At 39.1% G+C, this 27,910-nt stretch overlaps 1 protein-coding gene across 2 annotated transcripts in view; it reads right to left on the reverse strand.

Moving 5' to 3' along the window:
* MYLK4 (myosin light chain kinase family member 4) overlaps positions 1-27,910 on the reverse strand; it is an 82,815-nt gene that overhangs the window by 36,825 nt on the left and 18,080 nt on the right. Inside the window, exon 1 of one of the 2 annotated variants that reach the window (XM_071736569.1) lies at positions 23,813-24,056. The exons of the other annotated variant lie outside the window; for it this stretch is intronic. Within the exon in view, the coding sequence (XP_071592670.1) occupies positions 23,813-23,950 (138 nt within the window). The 5' untranslated portion in view covers positions 23,951-24,056. Of the gene's footprint in view, positions 1-23,812; positions 24,057-27,910 lie in introns of those variants that run through there. 2 annotated transcript variants of the gene reach the window in all.

Genomic DNA, 27,910 nt, shown 5'->3' on the forward strand with positions numbered 1-27,910 from the left:
TTCAAGTTCAGTTGAAAAAGGCCTTAGAGCAGCTTGTGTAATTTTTGAAGTATACAGGTACCTAACACTGAAACAGTAACAAAGTAGCAATGGACAAGTTGCTGTTATTGTGACTTTTTCATTTTTAACATGTCTGCAGGCACGATAAATTGAGTCTGTAAGGGATGTGAACACCACACTGTGTGTAGACAGAAATGGAGGAGCTAAGAGCGAAGACTGTACAAGCTAGGGAAGTAAAGTCTTCCTCTTGCTTTCTCTCTTGAACTCAAACTGTGTTCAGTGTTATTTTGCCTGCACACACAAGGAGGGAAAGCTGGCTAGCATTAGGAAACTATCACAGACAAGTCTGTCCACTGCCCCAGCTCTGTTAGATGTATGCTTTTGAAAAGCCAGCCTCCAGCTCAGAGATGCCAGGACCAAAGTTTTAGCATGTTCTGACCCAAAGCAGGGACACCTCAGGTTCCACAGTATTTGGATGTCAGTCTCATAGGCACTTGAGAAAATCATCTTAAAAAAACCAAAACTATCACATCACATCACAGTCTCCAGTCAGTACAAAGAAGTAGTATTTGGTTTTTAATTTCGCATGTCATTATCAGTGCAAATAAAGACTACTTTCTGTTTAAAAAGGGTGTTACTCACTAAGGTTTCACAAACCCTTGGTCCTCTGATCATACTCCTGAGATCTTAACTGCCTTGCCTTACCTTCTACTGGACCCATGTTAAAAGTAACTTTCCCTCCCCTCCCCATTTTTTTAGCCTGAGTCTTTTCAGTTTATTTTAGTTCTGTTCTTAATATTTCCTAACCATTAAAGGCTGAGACAGAGCACCCTGTGAATTTACGGCTGCTGGCATCAAACATTATAAACAAGGCACAAGTGGAAATGTTTTGAGTCACAGAGCCTTATTCCAGCTTTTTTGGAGCTGAAAGCCATGTACTCGGATATGCTGCATTTTGTGGAACCCTGCTATCACCAAACCTTATCTGGAGAGCATTGCACCATGTTCACCAACCTCAAGTCATTCTAGACAACACATCTGCAAAACTCCCAAGTCCAGTTTGATATTTTACTGCTGTGGAGGCTTGGGGTGTTTTTTTCCCCAGAAATAACACAGGGCCACCTGCCATGCATGACTTTGCAGCACATGTCTGATGCATGCCCCACATTCCATCCATTGCTCACTCGTGTGTGTAAGCAGCATGTGTTCTCCTGACATTTCTGTACCTACCTTCTGGCAAGGGTCAAGTTTGCACAGGGTATAAGTTAAGTGGGTTATGGGGGGAAATGTGAACGCTTAGGTCTGACTTACAACCAGGAATTTAGACCAGGCCACTGTGACCTCCACCTTCAGGAAAAAAGATGTTATAAAAAATCCTCCTTTGACAACTCAGAGGTGCATTGCATGAAATTTTATGAAAAACAGGTAGGAGTGGACAGGACATGATGTATTTCGAATTACATCCATAGTGAATCTTTCTGAACATGTATTATTAAAATAGTAGAAAGAACTGGAGGAAAGTAAGATGCCTTAATGCAACAAAAAGACATCGTGGAGCAAATAAAGTTCTTGAACTTGTGTGAAAGTTTGTTTCATACACTGAGCTTATTCTTAAAAACTCAGAGTGCTGGAGCTTCCAAAACTTCTCTAAGCAGCCTGTCACCATGTTGTTAATTTTTCTCTTAGAGAATTTTCCTAAAGCAGAAGCTAATTTTTCCCACAGTTAAACTGAAGCTGATTTCTTCTTGTACTATCCGTGGATGACAAGAAAAGTTTACTCTTTTCTTCTGTGCTGATACCTTCAATGTGTATGATGTTTATGGATGCATCTCCTTCCCCATATTCTCTCAGTTATACAGTTGTATTGCATACAAAAATATATAACAATTTTCTTTATGTGATCGGTATTGAGAGAAAAGAGGCCAATTTTTCTTTAATATTTTTTCTGAAGAACTTGCTTTCCTATGTGAAAAGGAATTGAAGATAATCTCTGTGAGGCCATGTACACACAATAAATTCCTTTGTCCGAATGCTACAAAGTAACTCGTTATACTCTATCTCCCAGAAATTGTCAGACATGGCTTACTTTGGAATATATTGATTTTCTCCCTTTACTAAAAAAATTACTGATTTCCCTAAAATAAAATCTCAGGACAGATAGAAGAAAAACATCAATTCACAAACATGTAGCAGACGTTAACTTTTCAGAAGCTCAGATAATAAAATTGTTACCTACTTTTTAATATTTTTTTTTTTTAAGTAAGACCTTTGTAAAACTACCCTTATCTATCACTCTCTTGCTTTTCTGCTGACCTATTTTGTTTTTTTTTTCCTACTCAGTGCCTTACATACCCCTACCCTACATATTTGGAACTTCCATGTTCCTCTTATTTCCTTAAAAATTAACTCCCTGCAGCAATCTTGACCCTTTCCTTGTCTTCAGCTTTTATCCTACAGCTAGTCTTTGTTCATCCACTTAATGAAAACTCAGTCATAAACTAAGAAAGGTTAGGGGAATATCTATTAGGCTCTCTTTATGAAATTCTAGTTCAAATTCATCATTCTAATGATGTATTTTTTACAAATAAATAAAGCAAAAAAAAAAAAAAAAAAACAAAACAATAAAACAACAACAACAAAACAAAATAAAACTTTTTCTGAACCTCTCATCAAGAGGGATGCAGATTTTGTTGCCAGACTGGCCATAGGACCTAGCAGAGGAGTTCTAATAATATCTTTTATGCCCAAATCATCAATTGTGTTTTACAGATAAATCATGTCTTTGTATTTTCCCTCAGTGTGGGAGGGATCATTAACTGCAGACATCCCTAGCACAGAAGGCTCTTTCCTTTAATCATTTGCAAATAGGGTGTTTTGAAGACGAACTTTATATCATTCACAGAGTATTTTTGTAGAAATCTCAGTAAGATTCAAACCTCAATAGACCTCAAAGAAACAACTTAAGACTTTGGGGAACAGGAGACCCCCTATCTAAAATACTCAAAGATTGCTATATGGTAGTCATGAAGCAGAAAATGTATTGTATACAGTAGTGAACAACTGAGAGCTGGGACACGTCTGGTCCTTCCCCAGTACACAACAACAGCTTCCTAAGAAACAATATAGGCTGACAGCTTCTCTGTTCTGAAATAGATAAGAAAGTAAGCATGACAGGCTATGAACCAAAATCAGAAAGTCATGCTGTTTACTGAAAGTTCACAGATATCTGTGATGGCAGAAAAGGAAAACCATTCTTTTCTCCGTCCTGGCCTCCTTCCTCCCCCTCCCAACAAAAAAAAAAGATACATCAACAAGGACAAGGGAATTTATCCAAAATGATACATTTCTACAGTCAGCAGTCATCTTGGACTCTTTCACCATGGGGCTGAAATAACTGTATGCCTAAGATTAAGTGACATACTGTGTCAGAAGTGATATACCTTTACGGCCCCCCTGGGCTCTGCCCAAAACACTGCTTAAGGTCAGAAAAGCAAAGGGCTTTATACAGGGCAGGAACATACAGCAAGAAAAGGCTGGCACTGAATTTCAAGAGGCAGGACTAGGGAATTTACTGCTCCACAGAGCTCTCTGCATACAACTACTCTACAGCGTGTTAATTAATTATTAATTCTGACTTCCTTTATTATAATGACCTTGGTAACTAAGTATCCTGGAGATACCCTAGCAATAAATCATGAAAGCAAGTCCCTGAAATAAATTACAGAGAGATCCCAAGTACAGTTCAGTTATCAGTCTGCAGATAGCTTTTTTATGACCGCTCTTTTCAGAAAAAAAAATGTTAATTGTAACTGTACATATATCTCTATAGAAAATATCTGGATCTTCTAGGTTTAAAGCTATAATGGAAGACACTACCCATGTTCTGGGAGTGATACTCATACTCTCAAGTTCTGCAGATTTCTTTCACGTGGAAAAGCATATGCACAGGAGAGGTAATCAAATGCAAGTTGCATGGTGCAGCTTTCATCCAGGTCAAACACAACTCATTGGTTCAAAACACTTCACCATCAAAGTGCACAATGTTCTTTCACTGAGGGTTAGTTTCTACTACCATCTCCTGCTGTCAAGATATCACATCAGGAGTCTCACCTCTGCTTAGCTGTCCCCTTTTTACTATACTAAAAACAAAACAAACCTCAAAACCCAGAGTTTCTTAAGGCTGAAAAATACTGTGTGATAAATTACCCATTAATAGCCTAAAATGCTATTTCCAGGAAGCCTGTTTAAAGGAAAATTCCTGACCTTCTGAGGCTAAAGCAGAGGTGTCATAACTCTGAAACACAGCAATGAAAGAAGTACTGTCTCCAGGTGCAGCAGGAGCTGTACCTCATTTCATCTGCTGGGTAGACTGGTTAAAATCCTTGGTTGCAATCCAAAACTTTCTGGCAGCTAGCATCCTGTATTAAAATTTATAAACCACGAAAGGGCCTTTCTTACAAAAAAGTTAATTCAGGATGGATAGGTTGAAAGGACTTGAAAGGGACAGTGATCAGAAGTGGTAATATGGAAAATTGGATGTAAGTAACACCTTTTTCTCCATCAGAACATACTAAAAATACAGCAAATGTAATTTCAGTGAGAAAGCGAAAGTCTATTGATTAACTATAGAAGAACTGCAAAGAGTCCCAGAGCTGCCTGGCCTGTTGGGAGGTAGAAGTTTTACAAAGGGTGTATTATCTTCTCCTGAAGAAACATACTGATATCTCAGCTTCCTTCAAGCTGCAAAACTTACCTACTGTCCAGTCCACAGTACCTGAGCCCAGGTCAGAAACTGCAGATATCCTCTGTGCTGGCTGCCCATCCAACAGGCACACCCACAGAAAGAGCTGTTGATTTTCATGTGTGTCTTGGGCTATCAGCCAGTGATCAGCTAGCTTTATGAAGCTAACCTTTAAAAAGCAAAGGCATATATCTTCAGTTTCATTACAAGTTAACCTATTTTGTCTCCTGTAAGAATACTGCAAAGATGACAGCACCCCTGGGTAATCGAAGTCCCAGCGTGCAAACTCGGGGAATGTAGTGCTCTTCTGCTGTGTTACAACTGATACATTTTCATTCAAGGTGGTTTGTCCCCTGATGCCTTCTGCTGGGAGACTGGCCATGGGAGTACAGAAGTGGGAAGGAGGGATTGGGGATTTTTGCTCATTTGGTTTTTTTTAAATGTCAGTAAACACTCTCCATAGCTACTATTACCCATTTCTGCAGCAAATACTTAATAAGAAATCTTTTTATCGTGCTCCACTGCTAAGACACTGCACCAAAACCAGGAATTCACTCACTCTGTAGGTGAGCCAAGGCACTGGTTATTTATCCAGGCAGGCTCTGCTGAAGCAAACATTTTTCTACCAGTTTGACTGCAAGCAGAGTTGGAATTAGACAGACTTCAAGCAAGTAAATCAGCATGAAAATTTGTGTACAGAAACTACCTTGACCCATCACTTCATCTTGAAAGTCTAGCGTCAAAAAAAAGAGAAGCAAATGACACATTCATATTCAGCACAAATGTCAGAATCCAGGACTGTGCAGAAGAAGAAAAGAAAGCACCATGAAATGCATACAGTGGGGACCAGTTTTTAGGGAAGGGTTAATTTGAGTTGATTTTATTTGACAGCTTTGCTAATTCTGGAGAATGTTTGTTAATACTTTAAGAGATTCTAACTTGTGCCTGGCAAGTTTTCATAGTGTACCTTTATGCTATAGGGATGAAGAATTCAAAGGAAGGGTGTTACATAAAATCTAACTTTTGAGCTATATTAAAAAGCCCTAAAATGCAGGAAGTTAAGTGTGGTAGTATTTATGCCCTTTGATCTGTTTGTTTTATACCAATACAAACACACCATTCTGCTCAATTTCATATGACAGAATGAATGAACAGGAGGTAAATAAAGGTCACAGAAATCTTCATTCCTCTCTTCCTGTTCTGACCAAGGTGCATGTGCTAATACCATTTTATGTTGGTGGGTATTTTCAGTGACAGAAATGCCTTTTCACTGTATGTTTTCTCTTGTAGCTATTTTCTTCCCTCTAGAGCATTCATTCCAAGATGAAACATGCTAAGTTCTCAGCTGAACTTTGAAAGCCATCACAATCACTACCTGTTTATGTCCCCTTTAGTCCCCCATATTCCAACTAAATGATCAATCCAGATGCCAATCCATCTGGCTGTCAAGATCAGCCACATTGAGCACCCAACAGAAGACATTCAGGAAATTAACAACATCAACAGCCATTACAAAAACCCTGTGTGGTACCTCCTCAATTTTTCAATTACCTGATGAGCTCTAAAAGGTGATACGTTGTTGGCAGGACACTAATATATCAAACAAGCTGAGATTCACCAAATAGCTTCTATAATAATGACTTTTTGTTTTAATTTGTCAAGCTTTAATTGTTCATACTGAAACTTCAAAAAAATCTACCAAGATCAGTCTTGTCCTTAACACTGTAATACATTTCAGATTAAATTATTTCCAAGAAAATAGAAACTCAAGAACAGGTTTTGTGTGTGCTAAATATATTGTTGTCACCTCTTACACAGAAGCTGGGCAGAGGACTCTTGCTGATAATTAACTGCCTTTGCTAACTGAATATAAAAATGCTCAGACCTCACCAACATCTAAGACGCTTACACCAGAGATTTCATAAAGTCTTTTCATATCTACATGCAAGATGCATGAGGCTCACTTTACTGGAGGCCATCAAATCAAGGGAAGACTCTCCTTGTAGATGCAGGGAGTCTGGGCAAGATTTACCTTGCAGATGCTTCTCTTGTCTTCAAGTGCCTGCACTGGCACCAGTGGATGTACCCCTGCACAATGACACCTTTTCTCCAGAAGCTTTCACTTCTCTCTATGACACCCATCAGGGAGTCTAGAAGCAGTAAAGATCCTGTTTAAATGGAGCAGAGTGATTAACACAAGAAAAGATGCACTCAATAGGAAGAAATAAAAGTCCTGAAGAATCAAGTTGTTGCTAAGAGACTCCTGTTGATCATCCAGGAGGGTCCCAAAGAGAGTAGTATGTGACCAGATATTAGGACAGTCCATAAGAACTGAGGGAGAAATTCTGAAGCTCCACATTTACCACCTGTCAACTTCCCAGTGCTTTTCATGGGAAGGAGTGTTCCTTACGGGAGGCCAGCTGCACTGTCCACTAAAGAAGATGAGCAAAGATTTTATTTAATAGAAACACTGCAAGGAAACCCCTCTCAGAGATCAGTGTGAGCATCTAATGAGCATAGTGACCCAAAGGACATACAACTGAATTACAGCACCTGTAACTTAAGCACTATTTCCCTACCTTAATGTGCAGTCTAAGTAGAACCATGAAAGATTTTAAATGCTTGGCCTTTGGGCCAACTGGCTAAGCGAAAAGAACTCTTTCCTTTGGCCAGCCATAGCTTTTCCCAGGCAGAAGTTTCTTTTCATAGAAATTTTATCAGCATACAATGCTGGATAAGTCTGCAGTTTGAATAAACAATAAAGGACACCAGTGTTACAGAAGCTGGCTAAATAAAAGTCTGGCATTACTGATTCGTTAATATTCCACTGTTGAAACAGTGTGATGCAGCCTGTAAATTATGATTTTTTTTTTTTTTTCTTTTAGGAAAAAATATTTTATTAGTGCTACACTGCCTACTCAGAAGCCTCATCTACCACATCATATCACCTATACAGTTGCAGTCTTATTTGTTAAACCCCTGATTTAATGCAACTAGCACAGTTCTATATTCTTTTTTTTTCCAGAAAACACAAGGCAATCTTTCAGCAGCCTTTGAAGAGTTCCAGTAGTCAGCATTATTAAATTAGAGTTCAGAATGAAACTTCTGTGTTCACAGAACAGCTTAAGAATAGCTGAAGCCATCTCACAAATGTCTAAAATCACATATTTTTTCCAAGCAAGTACAGAAGAACCAAACCAATGAAATTCATTTGCCTATTTGAGCTCAGCAGTTCTATCACTTCTTTGCCAAAACATACACATTGTGCTTGCTTTTTATTACCTGTTCCAAATTAAAATTCAGTTACAGTGCACACCTGCAAGCTACCGAAGGCTTTAAGCCTCCACTAAGTCCATGCTGTAGGAGTCAGCATTAATTTTATGAGGAGGATTTTAAGTTAAAGACACCAGAACTGAAGCATGATCCATTTAGGAAGGAACGTCCACACAGGCAGCCAGAACAGGTGCAAGGCAACTTCTGCTGATAGTAATCATGTGTCAGTGTGCTTCACCACCTGATAATATTATGTGCATCCAGAAGCATTGCTGACTGCTCTTTGCAAAATCTTTAGGGGAACGTTTTGCCTGCTGTTCACATTTACTTTTGAGCTCCTGAAGGGCCTGTTGAATGTACAGGTGAAAAACCCTACACTTTTATGTTCTAGGAGTGGGAATGTTTCAGAAGCTGAAGAGAAAAGCAGTCATCCCCTGAACAACTCATGCAGGATGCCAGCTGCAAGCACTGGTACACAGGCCTTGTTTCTTAATGAAGCAGGTGGTCAGAGCAAGCCTTGTCCTCAGGAGAGACTCACTTGTCTCCTAGAAGCTTGTCCAGAAAAAAAAGAAGATGGGAAGCACTTGTACCCTTACCTTTCCCACTTGCCCAATGTAGTTTGCCCAATCTTTAACTGGTTTTCTTATCTATCTGAGAAAAGAAAAGAGTGTGACAGTATTTAGCCAGCATGATCTGCTGGCACCTGTAACCCTTTGCTTCTGCATAAGGGGAAATACAGGCAACCTCTAACTTTGCATTATTAAAATGCAAACCAGCAGCAAGCAGAAATGTTAGGATTCCTGCTGCATGTACAGCTGGCCACAGTCAATCTGCATTATATAGTAGTACAACATTTACTAAACCCTCAAAAATAGGAAACAGACTTGGGCAAACATCAGGATTATGAAGCAGCTACATGATATAAGAAAACTGACAGATCCTTTGCGCTTCTTTATGCTTTCAGACTAAATTTTTAACCTTTTTCATGTTAAAAAAAGTAAACATAATATTGCTTAGAATAAGTTTGTTGTGTTTATGTTAGTGAAAGATCAAATCTGGATTCCTGAGTGTCTAGTGACTCTGCTTCTGGGACAGGGAAACATGAGAAGAGCAGTCTTGTTATGAAACAAATTCTCCTCTTACCTCAAAGGGCCTCTCCTCTCTTCCCCTGACCTATCGTCATCTGCTCACTTCTTCTATTTAAAGAACTCCATTAACATTACTCGCTCTAATTTGATCACAAGTTTTTGAGTTCCATACAGAAACCACCTGGCTGATTTCCATGGCTTCTGTGGAAGGACAGAGCAGAGGATCAAAATGATCCCTTCTCACTTCATGTAGATGGTTAAAGCTTATGCTATAGATTTTTTTTTTCCTTTTAAACTCTGTAATATCTATGGGATCACAGATAAAAAATGCACATTTTTTCTCTTTCTTATTAGAAGGGAAGGCATAGGTAGATAAAGTCCTACTAGTAACTCCTGACTGCCTTTTGTCTCCTCTTCAGCAGGATGGCTGGTGTTTGGTACTATTGAAATGGTTAAAGCTGGATGTAAACACAAGGAAAATGAAGTTACAGAACTTCTAAAAGCCATAAATCTAACTCTAGTAATCTAAAAGGTGTTTTGCCTAAGTATCCTCTGTAGTCAAGGGAGAGAAAGTCAGCGATGTCTACAGACAGTGCACTCCACATTACAGTGGAGGACAAATAGTTGGTGGTACTGCTCTCCTTCCTGACTAAAGACACCTTACTTCAATTAGACACCTAACTTTTCAAGGATTATGGGCAAAAAAGACTAATGTCACCTTTTGCTACCACTTTGAATATGGTTACAGCTATGCTTATAAAACAGTCTGTCATCATCACAGAAACTTGAATTATAGCTTTCAGCAATATTTAAATTACATTTGCCTTTGTCCTGGGCAAAAGCCAGTCCTGTAACACTGATCCTTCTGCACCACTGGGGTAGGCTTGAACTAGAGAGAACAATAAAACAGACTATTCTTTTCTCAAAACATTAAGGAGTGGGTCTTTGATCTTGTGGGAAGATGTGGCAGATGGTATTTTCATTATGAGTCCTAAAAATGTATCTCTCATTAATGCTGCTTGAAGAAATGGCATCAGCAGGAATAATGGATTAGACCTTGCCCTAAGGTATGACCTAAGGGTATGAAATATATGAAGACGGAGCAGAAGTCACAAATTATTTCCTCACTTTGCCTACACTACACAGATGAGCATTGCAAAAGGGATTATTGCTCTCAAGATATCTGACTTTCACTCTTTGGAAAGGCAATTTTTATGATCTGGAAGAAATCCATGCTTCTTGGAAAGGCAGAGCAATTTCACACAGCAGTTTCATTTTGCAATTAGGCCATGCCATTCAGTTTCTTGTTAGTCTGCTCAGATGGTTTTATGGTCTTATAAAACAGTTCATTTCACTCTCTCTCACTTGCTCTCTTTTTTCTTTTTTTAATTTTTAAAGGATTATGCTGTTTCTAACTAATGCTTTTGCCTTAATCTCAGTAGGCACTGAAAAGTCATACAAATACCTGTAAGTAATAACATGGCTCTAAAAAATCATGATTGCTGAGACAAAGTGCATGGGGAATGACTGCTATTTCTTGCAGCAGGATGGGAGCACTGAACACAAGTTCTGCACATCAGTTTTGAATGAGAAATGACAGATTATCACAGTAATTCCTTGTGGATCTTACTGTCACAGGATACCATGAGGTCAATGGGCTAAATGGACAGATAAAAATGCACTGAACAAAATTACAAGGGATAGCTTAATTATTGATAACAGTGAAGATTTAACTTCTGGCCATGGACTGCTGCCTGACTGAAGCTAAGAGGAGGATCTCAATGGGAAAGAATCTCACCTCACCTTCCCTGATTTTACATACTGCTCTTAGCCTCCTGCAGCTGGGATGCTGGCTGGCTGACCTCTAAATCCAGAACAGTCATATGAAAACCCCTGCTTAATGGTTTGTAATCTTTCTTTTCTGCCACTGGAACATAGTTGTGATACTCATTATTTCTAAGTCTGTCCTACCTAACAGCATAGAAGATTTGGGGCTCTTTGGCCTCCCTCCCATCCTGCTTACACCTGGAAACATTTGAGGTACCATGACCTCACTCACCTTTCTGCCTGTGGGATTCAATTTTGTCAGTGCTGCAATTTTCTTTTTTACCTAAATTTTTCATGACACTATGGAAAATGAATTGTCATTACCAGGAACACAACTTTCTCTATTCCCTGACCAATTCATATGATCCAATACAAAAATTAAAAATAGTTGTCACTGGAGCTAAGCAAAGAATTTTGGAAGAAAAAACACTGCAATATGTTTGAAAATGATGGCTCATGCAAACAGAAGACTGATGGACACAGGAAGATGTCCTGCTTCCAAATAAAACTAACTGGGGAAGAAGGTAAAGCAATAATTGCAATTCTTCTGGAATAAAGCATGTCTATTTTTCATTTCAGTGCAGTTCTCTCTTCAGGGGCACTAAATTACCACAATGAAATTGAAAACCTTACAAAATGAGCCAGATTATAAATTTCTTTGCAACTGGTTTCAACCAGCTTGCTCAGCCAAAGGCTTTGTTAGCTTCGAGAAACCTACTAATAGAACAGATGTATATTTATTGTGAAACAGAATTAACTGAATTTTACATAAAAACATGATCTTACATGAATCTGCAGGGTAACTATTTTTGGTTTTGCTTTAAATGCTAGTCTGTGTTGAGCACAGCAGACAGAACTAAGGCAGGGCATGAAGCTCTGCTCTGATAACAGCTACAATTGATGGGATCTGCACAGGTGTTTTTGTACTATTTCTTCTTTTATTCTCCTTTTGCCCTTGCACTAATACTTCATGCTGCTTCCCTTAAAAGATATGGTTTCTTCACATCGTGTTTCAGCCAGAGTAGACTCAGAATACAGCCAAATCCTTCAGTTCTTTGTTTTTGCTGTACTAGCTGTTTCAAATTTATTTTCAGTGGTAAACATGCCACAATGGGGAACATCACCATATATCAAGTAGCTGTGATCAGGCAGATCAGGTACCAGTAATATTCCTAAGGGAGATCCAGTGTCAGAGATCAAGCATAAAGGATCAGATGTCCACATTGCCACCATCCAGAATCAAGTGTCATGGATCAGGACTGTAACTGCAAGGAACAAAGTGTTACATGTGGCATGGTGGGGAGCAGATACTGCCCTCAGCCTCACTGGGGGGAGACGTAGCCTCAGCACCCTGCTCAGCTCACTGTTTGGATGCATTTTGTGCAAAGCTCGGGTGTATAAATATGGGAGAGTGCCCATTAGGAGCATACTCCCTGCCTCATACTAACCCTGTGCACAGCATCTCTTAGGCCCCTGAAGTATGAAGAAACTTCCAAAGAATCACTGACTTAAACCATGTGCTTGTGTTGTGTATATGAAGATTAAGTAGGGAGCTGGGGGTAGGCTCCAGATTCACAACATTTCAGCACACTAACATACATTCACCTGCCTGAACAGACTAATACTGCTGGAGGAAAATTTTCACTGGACAGAGGCCATGAGGGAGCATTGCATACAACAAAAAATTTACACAAAACTCAACTACTGTATTTCACTGGAGGGGACAATAATTTTCATATGTCAAATAGAGATTCAGAGGTGCCCTTACATGGCTCATTAGAAATTGTAGAGACAAGAGTTAAACATGATTGCAAAGTAAAAGGTTTTAGTCTGCTTCATTAATGCTCCAGTCCCCCTTCTAACGCTACAAGTTTGTCTGCTCAAGCTCAGGACAGACTATTTGAATACAGCTGCAAATTTAAATTTAAACTAATTTAAAACTTAGTTTGTTTTTTTAAAATATCAAAATAAGAATATAGATCAAAAGAATACAAATGAAAAAGAGATCGGTAGACTGGAAATGAAATAAATAAATATTTTCTGCCCTTCCACCCTCCTGTCTCTTCCCACCTTACATCCTCAGTTTATAGGTAGATAAAATAATCCTTTGAAACATGAAGCCTTGCAAATGTCTTTAAACTGGGAAGCGTTTCAGTGGCTTGCATCTTGGCTTTCCTTCATCCAACATGGGATAGACAAAATTCTTTAGGGAAAGGCATCAGAAGTGCCTTGTACAGTGACATTATTCACTCCTTATCTAGACACTGATCATCTGAAGGCACAAGTCTAGTTTCTGCCCTGCTTCATTTTGAGCTGGGAAATTGGTGGATGCAAGTGACTTTACTTTTTTTGTTATGCTAATACAGATCTGTAAGTTTTAGGATAGGATGAACAGTTTATAATCACGTATGCTAATTACCTTGCATTAGTTCCTAGATATTATCTAATTATTCACAAGAATACCTCAGAAAACAGCTCATTGTCAAGATGCCTACCACTGCTGAAGCGAAAAAAGGAAACATCATTGTCCTCAGGAAACACTCCTAGAAAGTACTATCACAAGTCGGTTCACAGAGAACATTCAAAACTATAGTTTGAGGCTGTGACACATTTTGATAATGCTTGGTATTAATTCCCTGGTATATGAGCCATCTGTAAATCCCATCTATTATTAGCAGGGATCAAGGAATGTGCCTGGAGCCATTTAAGGAACAGAAACAATTGCAGAGGTGGACTTGTTGTAATTAACATTCATATCACTGAGCACCATGTTTAGAAAGTCTCCTAAGTCCACAAGACTCATCACCATCTGCAGGTACTCCAATTCCCAGCTAGCTTTGATATAAATGGTTGATAAGCCAGACCAGAGGAGCCAGCTACAGCCATTGCACAGTAATTTTTTTGTGTCACAGGTCTGAACCTTTGTCACTCCACCACCTGCTGTGCTGCTGACAAGTAGTCTTCTAACTTTTCAAGCTGCCCTGACACCATCAGCATCTCTTCAGAGGTCCACAGCCTCTCAGAGGGGCATGAAACTTGATGTCTGTGTTCCACTGCCTGGAGATTACCATTGCAGCTTTACAGGGTGAGCAGCAGTACATGCTCGCCACTGCAGAACCAGGCATGGCTATGTTTATCACCAGCTCTTCACCCCAACTGCAATGTGGGCCCTATGTTTTTTGCTGGCCTGGAAAATAAAACAAATGGGCTATTCTTATACATGTTTATCCCAAAGCTACTAGAACTATGCACTCAATTTCCAGGCATTTGCAGAGTTCACAAGGAGCAGCTTACTGAGAAATTCCCAGGAAGTCAACTGGCTCCTTGTTAGCATGACATGCAAGCTCCTTATCTCTTAAGACTTGAGTATTACTGTTTACAAACATAGCTGTCCCCACTTGCAACCCACTATAAGGAAAGCAGAAATGTGGTCAAGAAGGGCAACACTCCCTTTCCACTTCCAGGGACAAGAAGGATCCTTCACTCCCAGTTCAGTGTGGTTGTGGCAAAGGCATGCATGGGAAGTATCTCTCAAGGAAACGCGACAGCACCCAACTGTATCTGAAACAAGCACAGTTTGCTGAAGGATGTTTCATGATTTATCTTTCCAGTGTGCTGTTCTGCTGTGATGTTTAATTGCTTTGATTGCTAAATCTTAGCCCTTCTCAAGGTACTCCATTTCAACAGTCTTGAAAATATCCTCCTAGATAAAGTCCATGAGATTTAAAGATGCATTCTGATCAGTAGAACCTGATTCAGAAAGTCAGCGAACAAGAATTCTTTCTCTAATTCTAAAGTCTGATCTTCATACTTTGTTCCTCTATCTAGATATTCCCAGGAAAAGGCAACACCCTTTATAAGCTCACTGGCAACTCAGAATGTGTCCACTCAAGTCACGCACATGTGAATTTACATTCACAGCAGCTGGCTGAAGCCTCATGATTTCTGATCCCTTGCATGTCTACCACAGAGCCTATTTACTTGGTATATGAGTGTGAAAGAATGAAAATCATCTGGGAAAGGCAAGTGATTCCTGTATCATATTCACCCAAAAAAATTTCCTCCTGACCCCTATAAAATCACAAATGACCTGACATCTTGACTGCTCTTTGCAGAATCCAGCTCCATTTTCACTCCTGCAGGTAGCTCTCTATTTTCTACAGGGAAAGGTTAGAAGTGCTGGAGAATGCAAGTAAAGAATGCCAATCACATTCACAGTCCCTGAAGCATAAAGGTATATTATGCCTTGTAGAATGTGAAAATATCTGCCCCAACCCCAGTGCCATATTCCAGCGTCACCAACTCAAAAAATCTGTGCTTCCATACTATTTGTGGGGACTGGACTACCCAGAGGGCCATACTATTTGTGGGGACTGGACTACCCAGAGGGCTAAGCCACTGCAGAATCAGCCTTCAACACTGAAAAAGCTGAAGTGAAATGGAAAAAGTCCTCAATTAACAACATATGAGATACTTTGCAAATATATGGGTGAGCCAGAAAGGCAGATGTGAAGCAACTGACAGAAACTGTGAGCACTGCAACTACAAAGAATAAAATGTCTGAGGGAAGACCAGAACTGATCACACGCTACTGTACCAGAAAACACATCATCAGCAAAGCCTCACACAGATCATACACAGCATGGCTCCAGTACAGATAGTGCCAACTATTGTAAATTCAAAAACCAATGAGATCCAGAGAAGAGAAAGAGCAGAAAGAATAAAATAAAAAATTAAAAAAAAAAAAAAAAGAAAAAAAAAAAAGAAAAAAAAAATAGCAGCAACAGCAAAAAGGCAAAAAAATTATAAATAAACCTGAATGCAGTGTGCTTTATATCAACGAAACTTGCATCACCTACATCCTCTGTGGAGCAACTTTCAGACAAAATTGAAGTACTAGCTATATCGTTCTTTCACAAAGCTTTTTCACCACTGGAGGTCACTGTAAACTGTAGCTGCTCTTTAACAGTCCCTCCAAAGAAAAATATTCAAAGTACACAAGGTATCTAGGATCCGTGTTTTGAGGTGAGAGAACTAAAACATCAATTGCAGAGTATTTGAAAAATACCCCTAGCTAATAGGTGAGGACCTCTCTTTGCCGGAAACAGACTTAATCTTGCTCCAACTTATTCCAAGAGGAGCAACAGGCAGCCTGCTAAAAGTTTAAGTATGTGCCTGCATATCCTGAGGGAGAAGCTGTGCATCTCTCAGCCTGCCTCTCTTTCAGAGACTCTGCCTGAACACACAGGTGGACACACACACTGGGAAATCCACTATTCCAGCTCATAAAAATCACAGGTTTATTTTTAGAAAATAATATAGGATTAAGTGCATTAGGATCTCTAAAACAAGACAAATGTTTGGCAACAGTTCCTAATAAAAACATAAGCCTGCTAGGCTTGAAGGTTTACATCCTATGTAATCCATAGATCACAGTTCAGCTGCATGCAATTTTCTTCTATCTCTTCATTTCATTCCCTTTACTGGGAATAATCTTTTAAACCACTCCCAGACCACACCATTCAATCAGATAGAAGTCTATATATACTATATACATTACAGATTATAAACTGATGCTTATAGAGTAAAGGGATGTTTGTCCAAGTTCCTGTCTCCCATATTGTAGGAGTCCTACTGGTATAACTGTCAGAAAGAATAGCTGATGTTTATAAAACAGAGATGCTGGGTCACATTCAGGGAAAGTAAGCATGAAGGCACTGGAAAAGAATAAAGACAAGTCAACCTTGCTAGTTTCCAGTGGCTTAAAAGAAATAAAAATCCAGCTCCATTAACTAAAGTTACATTTCAGAGATTTGACTGAAACTCCCAATTAACCAAAATTCTGATCAGTAATCAGGGGCAGCTGGGCAAGTTTTATCTGAAATGCACATTTTATTCACTGAAATTCCACTCTTAGGTGGAACAGAAAACAGTCCTAATCCAGGTTTCTCTATTTTCTGCTCAGTAAAAAAACAGCAGACCAATTCTTGACTTGTGTCAATAAGAGTAACTCCAAAGGATCCTTGTTTCATCTAAATGGAGAGCTTCTGTAAATGAAAAGTAATATGGGTCCTTGACAATTTAAAAAGAAATTAAAAAGGGAGAAACTTTTCTTCATTGCTCCAATTTATTTTAGTTTCCCCTTTATTCATTTGCACTTTAACCTATTTCAAGGAATCAGCAACAGAAGACTTACCACACATTCTGTGTTACAGCAAAGTCCTAACAAAACTCAAACCTTGAAGGATAAAACTTGAAAAACATCCTCTGATGTGATTAAAGTGTTATGCTGGTAAAACAAAGGCCATCTACAAAGACAAATTCACTGGACAATAATTTCATTGTGTTGTTGTGTAACTTTCCTTTCACTTTTATTTACACAGAGTATGAGCTCCTTGAAGGAATAATTATCTTTTTACTGGATATATGCTCCAAGAACCTCAATGTAAATAAATACATAATACCTAACAACCCTGACTTAACAAAGCATTTCAGCACATGCTTAACTTCAAGCAGTTGGATAGACTCATTGTAAATAAAGTGAAATCCAAGACCACCCACATGGTGAAGCATCTCTGGCCATATGTTTGTGTTCAGTTCTGAAAGCCCCAGCACACGAAGGACATGGAGCTGTTGAAGCAAGTCCAGAGGAAGGCTGTGAAGATGATCAGAGGGCTAGAGCACCTCTTCTATGAAGACAGGCTATAAGAGCTGGGGTTGTTCAGCCTGGAGAAAAGAAGGCTTTGGGAAGATCTTAGAGCAGCCTTCCAGCACCAGAAGGGGACCTACAAGAAAGCTGGGTAGGGACTTTTTACAAGGACATAGTGTGACAGGACAAGGGCTGATGGTTTTAAACTGAAGATGACAGATCTAGTTAGAAAGAAACTCTTTAGTGTGAGGGTGGTGAGATTGGAACAGGTTGCCCAGGGAGGCTGTGGATGCCCCTTTCCTGGAAAAGTTCAAGGCCAGGTTGGATGGGGCTTTGAGCAACCTGCTCTAGTGGAGGTGTCCCCTGCCCAAGCAGGGGGTTTGGAATGAGATGTTCTTTAATGTGCCTTCCAATCCAAACCATGAACCTATGACTCTGTGATATCCTTTAGCATGCCATTTTAGTGCATTGGAAGGCAGAAAATCTCAGCTTTAATAATTCTTTTGGACGAGGGTGGAGCACCACAGAGACCAAAGGAAGCATGCCTTTATAAGCTGAGAAGATAAAGCAACAGGACTGGTACAGAACAATGAATAAATAGATGTTGCAAAGCAATGCTTTGTTGTTATTTTTTTCTATAAAATGTTTATTTGGCATAAATCTCAGTGTTTCACTTGACACTCAAATTAATTCTCATTCCAAATTCATGCTGACAAAACTTGTATATAACACTACAGACAATTCTTCTTGACCTTCACTGCACTGATGAGTGTCTATAAATTATTATTTCCAAGCTAAAACACACAATGTCATTTCTAAAGTTGAATGCAAGTAAAGGATAATGTAGAGAGTTTTTTTTTTAGAGTCTTATTTTTAATTTGGTGCCCGCTGAAGATTTTGGAAAACCATTCATAGTTCCAGACACTGTGGACATTAATAGTATGATTCCAGATGCAAGAGATCCTGAGAACTATGTGAGAACTGGCAGATCTGGAAATAATGCTTAAACCATTATTGCCAAGCCATATTCTTTTAATTAAGCATTCAGCTGATTTTGGAACCCAGGAATAGCTAAGAAGCCAATTTTGTCTACCACAGTCACATGATGCTGAAATGGAGATGACTAAAGAATTTGTGGGGGGAAAAAAAGGGATCTCCCACATATTTGGCAAATGTTATCTAAGAATATGAAGGCTTTCAAACAATGTATTACATACAATTCCAGATATAAGAAACAGGTGTGATAAGCAAGACATTTCTTTCATTGTAAGGGGTCAGGCTGCAGCAGCAGTATGTCCCAGGTCCCCAGCCTGGAAGTCAGAAAGTCTGGCATATAGCTGTGCTTCTGTCATAGATCTGCTGGGTGACCTTGAGAGCTTCTTCCATCCCTCCGAGTCCCTCCTTCTCCACACAGTTCTGTAACATTCTGCCTGCTTAGATTGTCATGGCTCTGACGTGACAACCGTCCCTCACTTGCACTGGACATAAATAATCTCTAATGCAGACAGATTTTTTATTGCCTGAGGAAAAAAGGAGCCTATACTCATCCTGAGCCAGCCTCCTGAACTATTTAATTGTGCATGAAATTGCTGCTAATGAAGCAGGGGAACGATGCACAGCACAGGCGTGATCCAGGAATTGTGCAGAAAGGCATCACACAACCTTCCTTTACAAGTCCCATGCTAGCCCTCCAAATCTTTAGATGCCCTCACCAGCAGGAGAAATTTCCACACTGCGTATTTTTATTCTTAAAGGTTTCTTATGAAACCATAATAAAGCCTCATTAACATAGGAGTTGGAAGAAACACATAGGGTAGGGATGAATAGTAGACTTGCGATGGTCTGAAATATGCAGGACCAAGATTCTTTAGGCAATTTCTCCAAATTTAGAATTCACCTAATATAGGTCTACCACAGATTTCAGAAAGGCAGCAGCTAGTGTTTGATTTGACAGAAGTTAGCAATTCTCTTGGTCAGTGTGTCCCTTAAAATGTAATTATTATATTAAGGGCTGTGCTATTGTCAAAGGTCAACAGAAAATCATCCTGCACCTTGTTGCCTCTGCCAATGGTTAAGATAAAATGCTGTAATTTTCTTCTATCATCTTCAACTACAGTCACCATTTAAGAAATGAGGTTAAGTAGAGGCTCATAATTAGATGGCTGAAATGGCTGAAATTAAACCTATGCACCAAACCTCTGCTCCATCATTGTTTAGTCCAAGTGAGGAGTTAGGGTACACATATTCTTGTGTACCAATATGTCTGCTTAGTTAGACTTGAAGACAAGGAATTACAAAAAAATACTCTCTTTGATTTTTAGTATCAATAACAAATTCCTTTCTGTGCATTAAAAACATCCTGTGTGCTTTCTTTAGCAAAAGGTCATATTATAGAGCCTCTATTAATTTCTCTCAGGAATTTAATTTGTAAATGTCAATCAACAACATAAAAGTACTTGAGTCTATAGTACTTTCAAAAAATCCTCCCTTATGTACCATACAACACATGCCTAACGAACAGGTATGGTTTCAATATAGGAAATTAAGGGATCTGTTTTAACTCTGAAGTGAAAAATAAACCATTTTCAGCAAGCACAAAAGGACCAAACACCAGGAATTACGTTGGATTTTCCATATAAGGGGAAAAAATATGAACTTCAGGTCTTCAAAATGCTCGTTACATATGAGGTTTCCATTTGAGGTGACAGATATGTGACCTTTCCTGTGCAAAGGCCCTTGTCTGGAATCCTCACGATGCACTCAGCACTGGAAAGTCATTTTTGCTGCACCGTGACTTCTGCTAAATGTGTCCACTAGATACTGCACATGGGTGCCAGAACAGAAAGGTCACAGGGATGGTCTGAATGTAACTCCCTGCACCTCCGTGTATATTACAAATTGGCTGGGTAGGTAACCTGTAATAAGACACCTCTGAATGATCATGACCAAAACAATTCTTTGCTAAGCCACGCATCTAAGGTCAAAGAGAAGTTTTTAAGGGACAATAGACAAGATTCAACATTTTTTACACCAAAATAAACACGAATGCCTTTGCTGTATCAAAACTGATCTGATTTTCATGTGTTTTAACAGTTACACATTCCAAAGGTTACGATAAACCTCTCACCGCAGTATTCGCAGGATCTAAATAAAAGACAAGGTAAACTTATTAACTGGGGGGTAAAGGAGTGAATTGCATGTAAATGAACATCAGAAAAATAGAGAAAACAACTAGGAGGTGATAGAAATTTTTGAAATTTTAAATCCTGGACCAAGTAATGTGTAGGACCTTGCAAAGTAACCAGCATTCATGAAATGGCTGGGATCAGGCACGCTGAGGGTTCAGAGGCATACTTCCCCTCAGATCTTGACATGTAACTATGTAAAGAGGACACTAGACAGAGAGTCAGCAATTTCATTTCAATATTACAGATGTCTCTGTATGGATGTCTGATTGAGAGCATGACCTAAGGAGACTTTTCATCCATCTCTTTGCCTGTTTCTCATTTTACTTCTCCCTTATCCATCTGTTCAGGTTATGAATTCCGTGGAGTGGATCTGACCTGTACTGTGACTCACGCAATCTTAGTTAAGATCTGTGCTTGCTCAGAATAACACACACAGTTATTACCAAAGGCCCTTTCCAACTCACTGAACTGATATAGGCTTTCCACAGCTATTACCCACCACTGTCAGTTAATATTCAGCTTTAGTATCACATAAAGAAGGAGAAAGGATTTACTGAAAATTTTCTTTCTTCATTAACTCTGTTTTGAGGAAGGTGCATCATGACCAAAGAGTAGCACTGTTCCCTCACTCTCCCTTGGGAAGCTGAACTCACATTTTCTCCAGAACCACAGAAACGTAAGGAGAGCCACAGAGATCTTTAAATCTCATCAGTCGTTTTTCCTCATTTTGGGATGTCAAAGAATCACCATTCTCAAATACAAAGTCAGCTTTTCCAGTCACACCAGCCATGTGTCCAAACCTTGGAGGTCTGAGAGTCACAAAGCAGCATGCAGGGCAACAAGGGAGCTCTCGGAACAGTTTACTTGCAGTTAACAACAATACTTTTCTAGAAAGAGAGGGAGGAGGATGAGACCGGAATGGAGATGCCATGGAGTCCTGAGATGGCTCAGCAATCTTAGTCTCAGGCTGATGTTGGCACATTTCCTCCTCTGAATCCTGAGGATTCACATTATCCAGGAGTCCCTGAGTGAGCCCAACCTTTGTCCCTGGCAAGGACACTTGAAATACCTCTGAGTCCATGCCACCTCTTCTACCTACGAGATAGCCTGGGTAACTTGCACTTCATGAGAGACCTTTTAACTCAAAAGAACAGAACTTACATGCAGAGCAATCAGAAAACAAACTTCTGACAGATGCTACCACTCCAAATTTCAAAAGTGGGTTTATGACGCATGCAACAAAACTGGCAAGGAGCTCTGAGAGTCACTGACTGAAGCAAAATTGAGGAACAAAATACTTTAGGACTGAAAAGCAATCTTTGCTTGTCTTAACACGGGGTATTTTAAAATCTGTTTTCTTTGCAGTGCAATTGATACAGCTTTCTTGCTGACAAATACCATTTCATACAGTGGCCTTGGGAATTAAAAACTGGAAAATACATTGACAGTAGCGAAATAGTAGAATTGCAGTAAAAATAGGACAGTGCAATGAAACATTCTTTTTCCTTACAAACTACAACTCATCAAAGAAAAAAATGCAAAAAATGCAAAAAAATGTGTTAGGCATAAGCAAAATATGTGGATCTTTTTTCAGCCTCTGTGGGTGCAGCAACAGCTTCAGACTGCATCAGAGACAAAATGTGAGCCACCAACCACACATCTAATTTGTTTATTTTTGCCAGTGAATCTTCAGGAACCACTTTCTATAGAGAACAGAGTGCTAGTGTGTGTTTTACATGTCTGCTATCTTCTCTCTACCAGTTTCAGTAACTGAATGTGACTGACTTGAGATTTAACAGAGATGCATATGAGGGACAACATTCTCTTTGACAGTATGGTTCAGAAGGTTGTTTCTTCATCTTCTCTCAAGCTGGTTAAAATATGGACTCAGAGATCATTGCTTTAAGTGAACATTTAAAAAAAGAATCAAAATTCAGTAACTGACACTACCAAATTAATTAACTACATGGATAAAGAAATTTCTAACAAAATCTGTCTGGTTTGCTTTTACTGAGAAAAAAATATTAGTTCAAATTTCTGAAAGAATTATTTTTCTGATGGATTAGATGACATTCATATAATGAGCTTCTTAGGTCATTATGGAAGAGCATACAAAGAATTCTACACTTTTTTGTTTTTTTGTTTTTTTTTTTTTTTTTGCTTTCTTTGATTTCTATATGAATCTAATGAATTTTGAATGCTATATGTGTAGTAATATTTCAATTATTCTCCATAACACTGTACTAGAGCTCCACAAAAAAAGTGTAAAAAATTTGTCCCATTTATCTCAAACCTCTGACAGAAAAGTTTTGAGATTCTGTTCGTGGATCTCTTCACAGAAAGAAGGAAAAATGACACATGCAGTAAACTAATTAAATCCTAAGCATTCTGGCAATCTACATCCCTGGAGCTTCTTTAGAACAAGTGTCTACCTTTTTGCCTTCCTAAACTAATGTATTCTTTCACTTAAGCAATGTCTCCTGTTAAGAATTCTCCTAAAAGTTCTTGAGTTAAAACATGAGAGGTCACCATAACACTATACTACTTTCTGGAAAATCTCTGCAAATGTACATGCTATCTTTGACTGCAACATCTAGTGATGTAATATGAGGTAGTAACATCATAACTAGTAATGATGCTGGTTCTTTGGGGAGATAATATTACATTCACTTGACAACAAGAGGAAATTAACGGGCACGAGCCTTAAAGGGGATCTCCGAGTCCCAAAAGAAGAAGGGGCTGGCAACCTTGCTCCCACCGTGGCCAAAGAGGGTAACCTTGAGGCTCAGTCCTTTGTACTGCACCCAGTAGAGGTCACTAGAGGATGCATCGTGTTTCACGGCACTGCTACCGCGGGAGGAGAGATGGCACCTTCCTGACGCCCACACCTACAACAGTCTAGGATTTACTGCCAGATACACTCTCAGTAAGCAGAAGAATATGTGTCGGTCCATGAAAGAACAGAAGCAGCATTCATCCGGTTAAGCAATATTGATACTGATCAATGAAATATATCTATCTAACTTATTAGAAGTATATCTACTACCTGTGCATTTCCAGATGCAGGGATCTGTTTCTTTCTTCCACAGCTTAACACAGTCCACAAGGTGTGCCAGAGATACGACGCCCAAAGGCAGAAATTCCCTGCAATCCAGGAAGCATTTCTTTGCAGGGATAGATCCATCCCTTTGTTTTTAATCAACTGATTTACTCGGTTCGCCTGCTCTACCAGATGAAATTTGGCAGGCACCCTCAAAAGCCTCCCCAGCTCTGTAAGTACCACCTAGCTAGACAAGGCTCAGACACGCAGCAAGATCTCATCTCACACTTCAACACATTCCCTGAACCTATAAGGAAAAGAAGTGATTGCCTACTGACAAGCGTGAAACAGGTGCAGGGATATAACATGAGATGCGCGTTGCACGGATTTGAAAAGCCAGAACTTCTCAAACGAAACAAAATGTTAGTGCAATCTCTTTGCAGTCTGAACTTCAGGCCATTGATCATCTTTTTTTTCCCTTTTAATAGGCAAGAAATTGAAGAGAAAAAAAAAAAAGAGCAAAATTCAAGACAATCCCTTAAAATGTGTCGCAGTGCACATGCACAGCAAGGTCAGCTTGAAATGCCACGGCTTTAATGTCTGCAGTTCCTGCTGTTCCTGTGCTTGCAATCTATCTGTGCTGCTCCCATATCCAAACCATTGCCAAGCAGAAAGCAGGTCCTAGCTGTCTTCCCTTCTCATACCCAGCATCTGCTCAGTTGCCAACCATCACGTCCTTGATCCAAAGGACAGAGGTGCCTGATCATTTCAACTGCACCCATATAAGACTTTCAGTACCATCAAGGTAACTTCTTTCCCTAAAATGTCCAGGAACAGATAGATTGCTTCTCCTGAATCTTCTCAGGCAATTCAATGTGATGTAAACTCTACATGGAGAATTTTGACTTAAGTAGACAAAACCTGGGAAAGTTTTAAACAGCAGAAAACGTATCTTGAAACGGGAAATGGGAAGCAACTTTTAAAAAGAAGTTCTGCTACTAGCTTTATAAGCTCCAAGAAGCTGTTTTACTTCTAAAGGTAGAAAACTAAAAATCTGAGGAACAAAGCATGTCATGGTTTATTGCCTTAGATACAAGGATATATATAAGGATTGTGAAGGATCCTTATACAAGGTCTTAGATCAATATATAAGGAAAGAACCCTTATATATAAGGACCATACATCTTCTGTGCAACAGGTGCCCATAGTTACAGGGTGATAAGTCATTGCAGAAGCAGTATGTAATGAAACAATAAGAAGAAACAGTGCCATTGCTTCTCTGCTTATGTATTTACATGATCAGAGGTGAAAAAGCAAATAATTTAAAATACTTCCCCTGGCTGTGGAAAAATATGAGTAGCAGAAATCTCAAGTACTAAAGAGCAACAAACCAAACAACAGAAATCATTACAATAGTTGAAAAAAGTCAAGATATTAAAAAAATGTAATTCCAGTTGTCCTTTCCTTAGCCAGCTTCTGGCTTTAAGACTTCAGAGCATTCTCAAATCATATTTAGAGTTATACTGTAGTTGTTATGTTGGAGACATAAAAATGGTGTGGGTTTAGTTGGTTTTTCAGCTGGAATAACTTGATCCTCCTCTCTTTCTGAGAAAGGCAGGCATATAATCCCACATGCATGAGAACTGGGAGTACTATGTAAAGCAAAGCTGCCTGAAATCCCAGAATTGCACACATTGACACACACAACAACAGAGTGCCATAAATTTGGGACCTGAAGAGTGCGCAGCAGAAAGGACATTTCTGTAGAGCTGAGCCAGGACAATGTTTGTAACATGATGCCCAATGACAGCATTCTGAGCAAGCTGAAAAGGAGGTTGTAAAACACCATTGAGCCCAAAGTTGGCTGAAGTCAACTTACACTTTACTGACCATATGGAACCAAGCTTTACACTTGGTGCTTTGACTTCAAAGCTAAAGAAAGCCTTGAGCGTTTTGATCTCTTCTTCATTAGTTGAGAAGTTTCACCACAAATGTACAGAATCCCTTGTAGGATGAAGTTACAGTCATTCTGGATTAAACTTATAAAACAAGAAATTTGTTTCTGCCAAATATTTAGATCAATATGTTGAACATGTTTTGGAGCAGAGGGAAACAATTTCAGGTTAATTATGCAACTGTGATAATTTTATTCCCTGTTCAAAATATTGCCATGACTCCGGACTCCCTTGGAAAAAAACTTGCAAAGGTATTGTTGCCACCATGGTCATTTCCAACACAGAGGCCAACACAGAAAAAATAACTGCTACAGGAATTGTGGGGTGGTCAAGGTGGAGAAGGAAGGCTTAAAGGCTGAGCACAGCCTGACTGGAGACAAGGAATTAAAGGCCAATTAGCCATCCCCAGGCCACTGAACACCAAACATTGAGTATATCCAGCAGTTCCAGCTGGGCTAAATGTTTGAAGGCGAGTCCTTGAACTGCTTTAAGAATATTATCAAAGGGATACTTTTGCATGGAAAATTCTATTGCCAACTCAAGAAACAAAACACCAATGTCAAGTATTTTTCTACTTTTGTAAGTAAGTAAGTAAATAAATAAAAAAAAAAAAGCACCTGTCCTGAATTGAAATTACTTCAAATATCTCCAGAACTCCAAAATGAACTGACATAGCATCTATCTATTAAAATAAAACTACTTAGTGGGAGGTTTGATGCTTATTAAATTATTGTTTCCTTAAAAGAGCAGGACAAAGAAGCCCTGAAATACGGCAGTAAGAAAAGAGCGGCACTGCCCAGTCACTTCTTGATACTTCTGTTTTTTCAAGGTGGGCAGCAAGGGCAGTAGAGCTCCTAGAAGTTATTGCTTATACGAGAGTAAGTTGCAAATGACATTTTTTTTTTTTTTTTTTTTTTTTTTAGAGAAAACGCTAGGATTCACATTTATGTTTACTAGTAATGGGAGAAATTCTATTCTGGTACAAAAGGCTTGTTCAACTAGTTTAATAGACCTCAGTATATGAACTGAACTTCAGTTAGTGACTAGAGTAGAACACTGTAAATGCTGAAATGATAGTAAAATGATAGTAAAAGAAACATTTAAATCAACAAGTTTTACTTATTTTACAGTAGACTGTAAGTGAGCAAGCAATCAGTCACAGTTGTCCACAGTGGCCAACAAGTAATGCATTACTCACAATAAACTGTATCTTAGCTCCAGCTGAAGGTCCTTCACAAGGAGCATCTCTACTATCACAGCATATTGCCCAAATGTAATGGCACCATGGAGCAAATAAGCAAAAGGAATGGTAAGCCAAGATAAATGCCAAGTCTTGCAGATGCAAAATGGTAAGATCCAGAAACCCTTCAGTTATGCTATTGACCAGTAATAGTTGCAACCAAAGGCACTGCAATTGCAGCTGTAGCTTCCTAGGTTGAAAGAACTTGCTTGCAAAGAGACCTTGAATTTCAAACCTCTTTCCCTGGGTGGTCTTAAAGAAAGATTTGAAGATTCATTTAGAACTACATTTAGCTTTTATTGAATGTTTAATTAATATTGCTCTCCTGAAATAATGTAAATAATATCCAACGTGGGCAAGTTCCTTTTGATGTTAACTTGGTAAATAGAAGCCTAATAGCTTCTACAGTTCTTAAAGTTACTACTAGCAAAGAATCCAGTGTCTAGCATCTGAAAACCAAGTCACTAACTCTTAAAAAGATATTTTACAGCATTTAAAACTAAACAGTCATTAGGGAGAGGGAGTTTGTGTCCTAATTTCAGATAGATTCAAATATAACAATTTGAATTGCATTCTCACAACCATTGTTACCTAGGTAAGAGCCAGAAGGAAGAGACTGCAGGTTTGCTTGCCAACAGGGTATAGAGGTGAGGAACATGGAGTTCATTGGGAGCTAATGCAGCAGAGTAAATTATGTGTAATTTCACAACCAATTCACCTTTGCATAAGCTGGTCCTATTGTCAAGAGTTGGTTTCACCTCCTCAGACCTGCTTGTTCCTACCCTGTGCCACTCCCTCCCCTGGACCAGCAACATCCCTTGGTGTGGCTGTTGAGTGCAAAGAGTAAAGGATAGACCTGGATTTTTATTCTTTTTTTAAATCTGGTTCTCACACCGTTCCTATGAAACA

The sequence above is a fragment of the Heliangelus exortis genome, chromosome 2, assembly GCF_036169615.1.
Source record: "Heliangelus exortis chromosome 2, bHelExo1.hap1, whole genome shotgun sequence".
NCBI lineage: Eukaryota > Metazoa > Chordata > Aves > Apodiformes > Trochilidae > Heliangelus > Heliangelus exortis.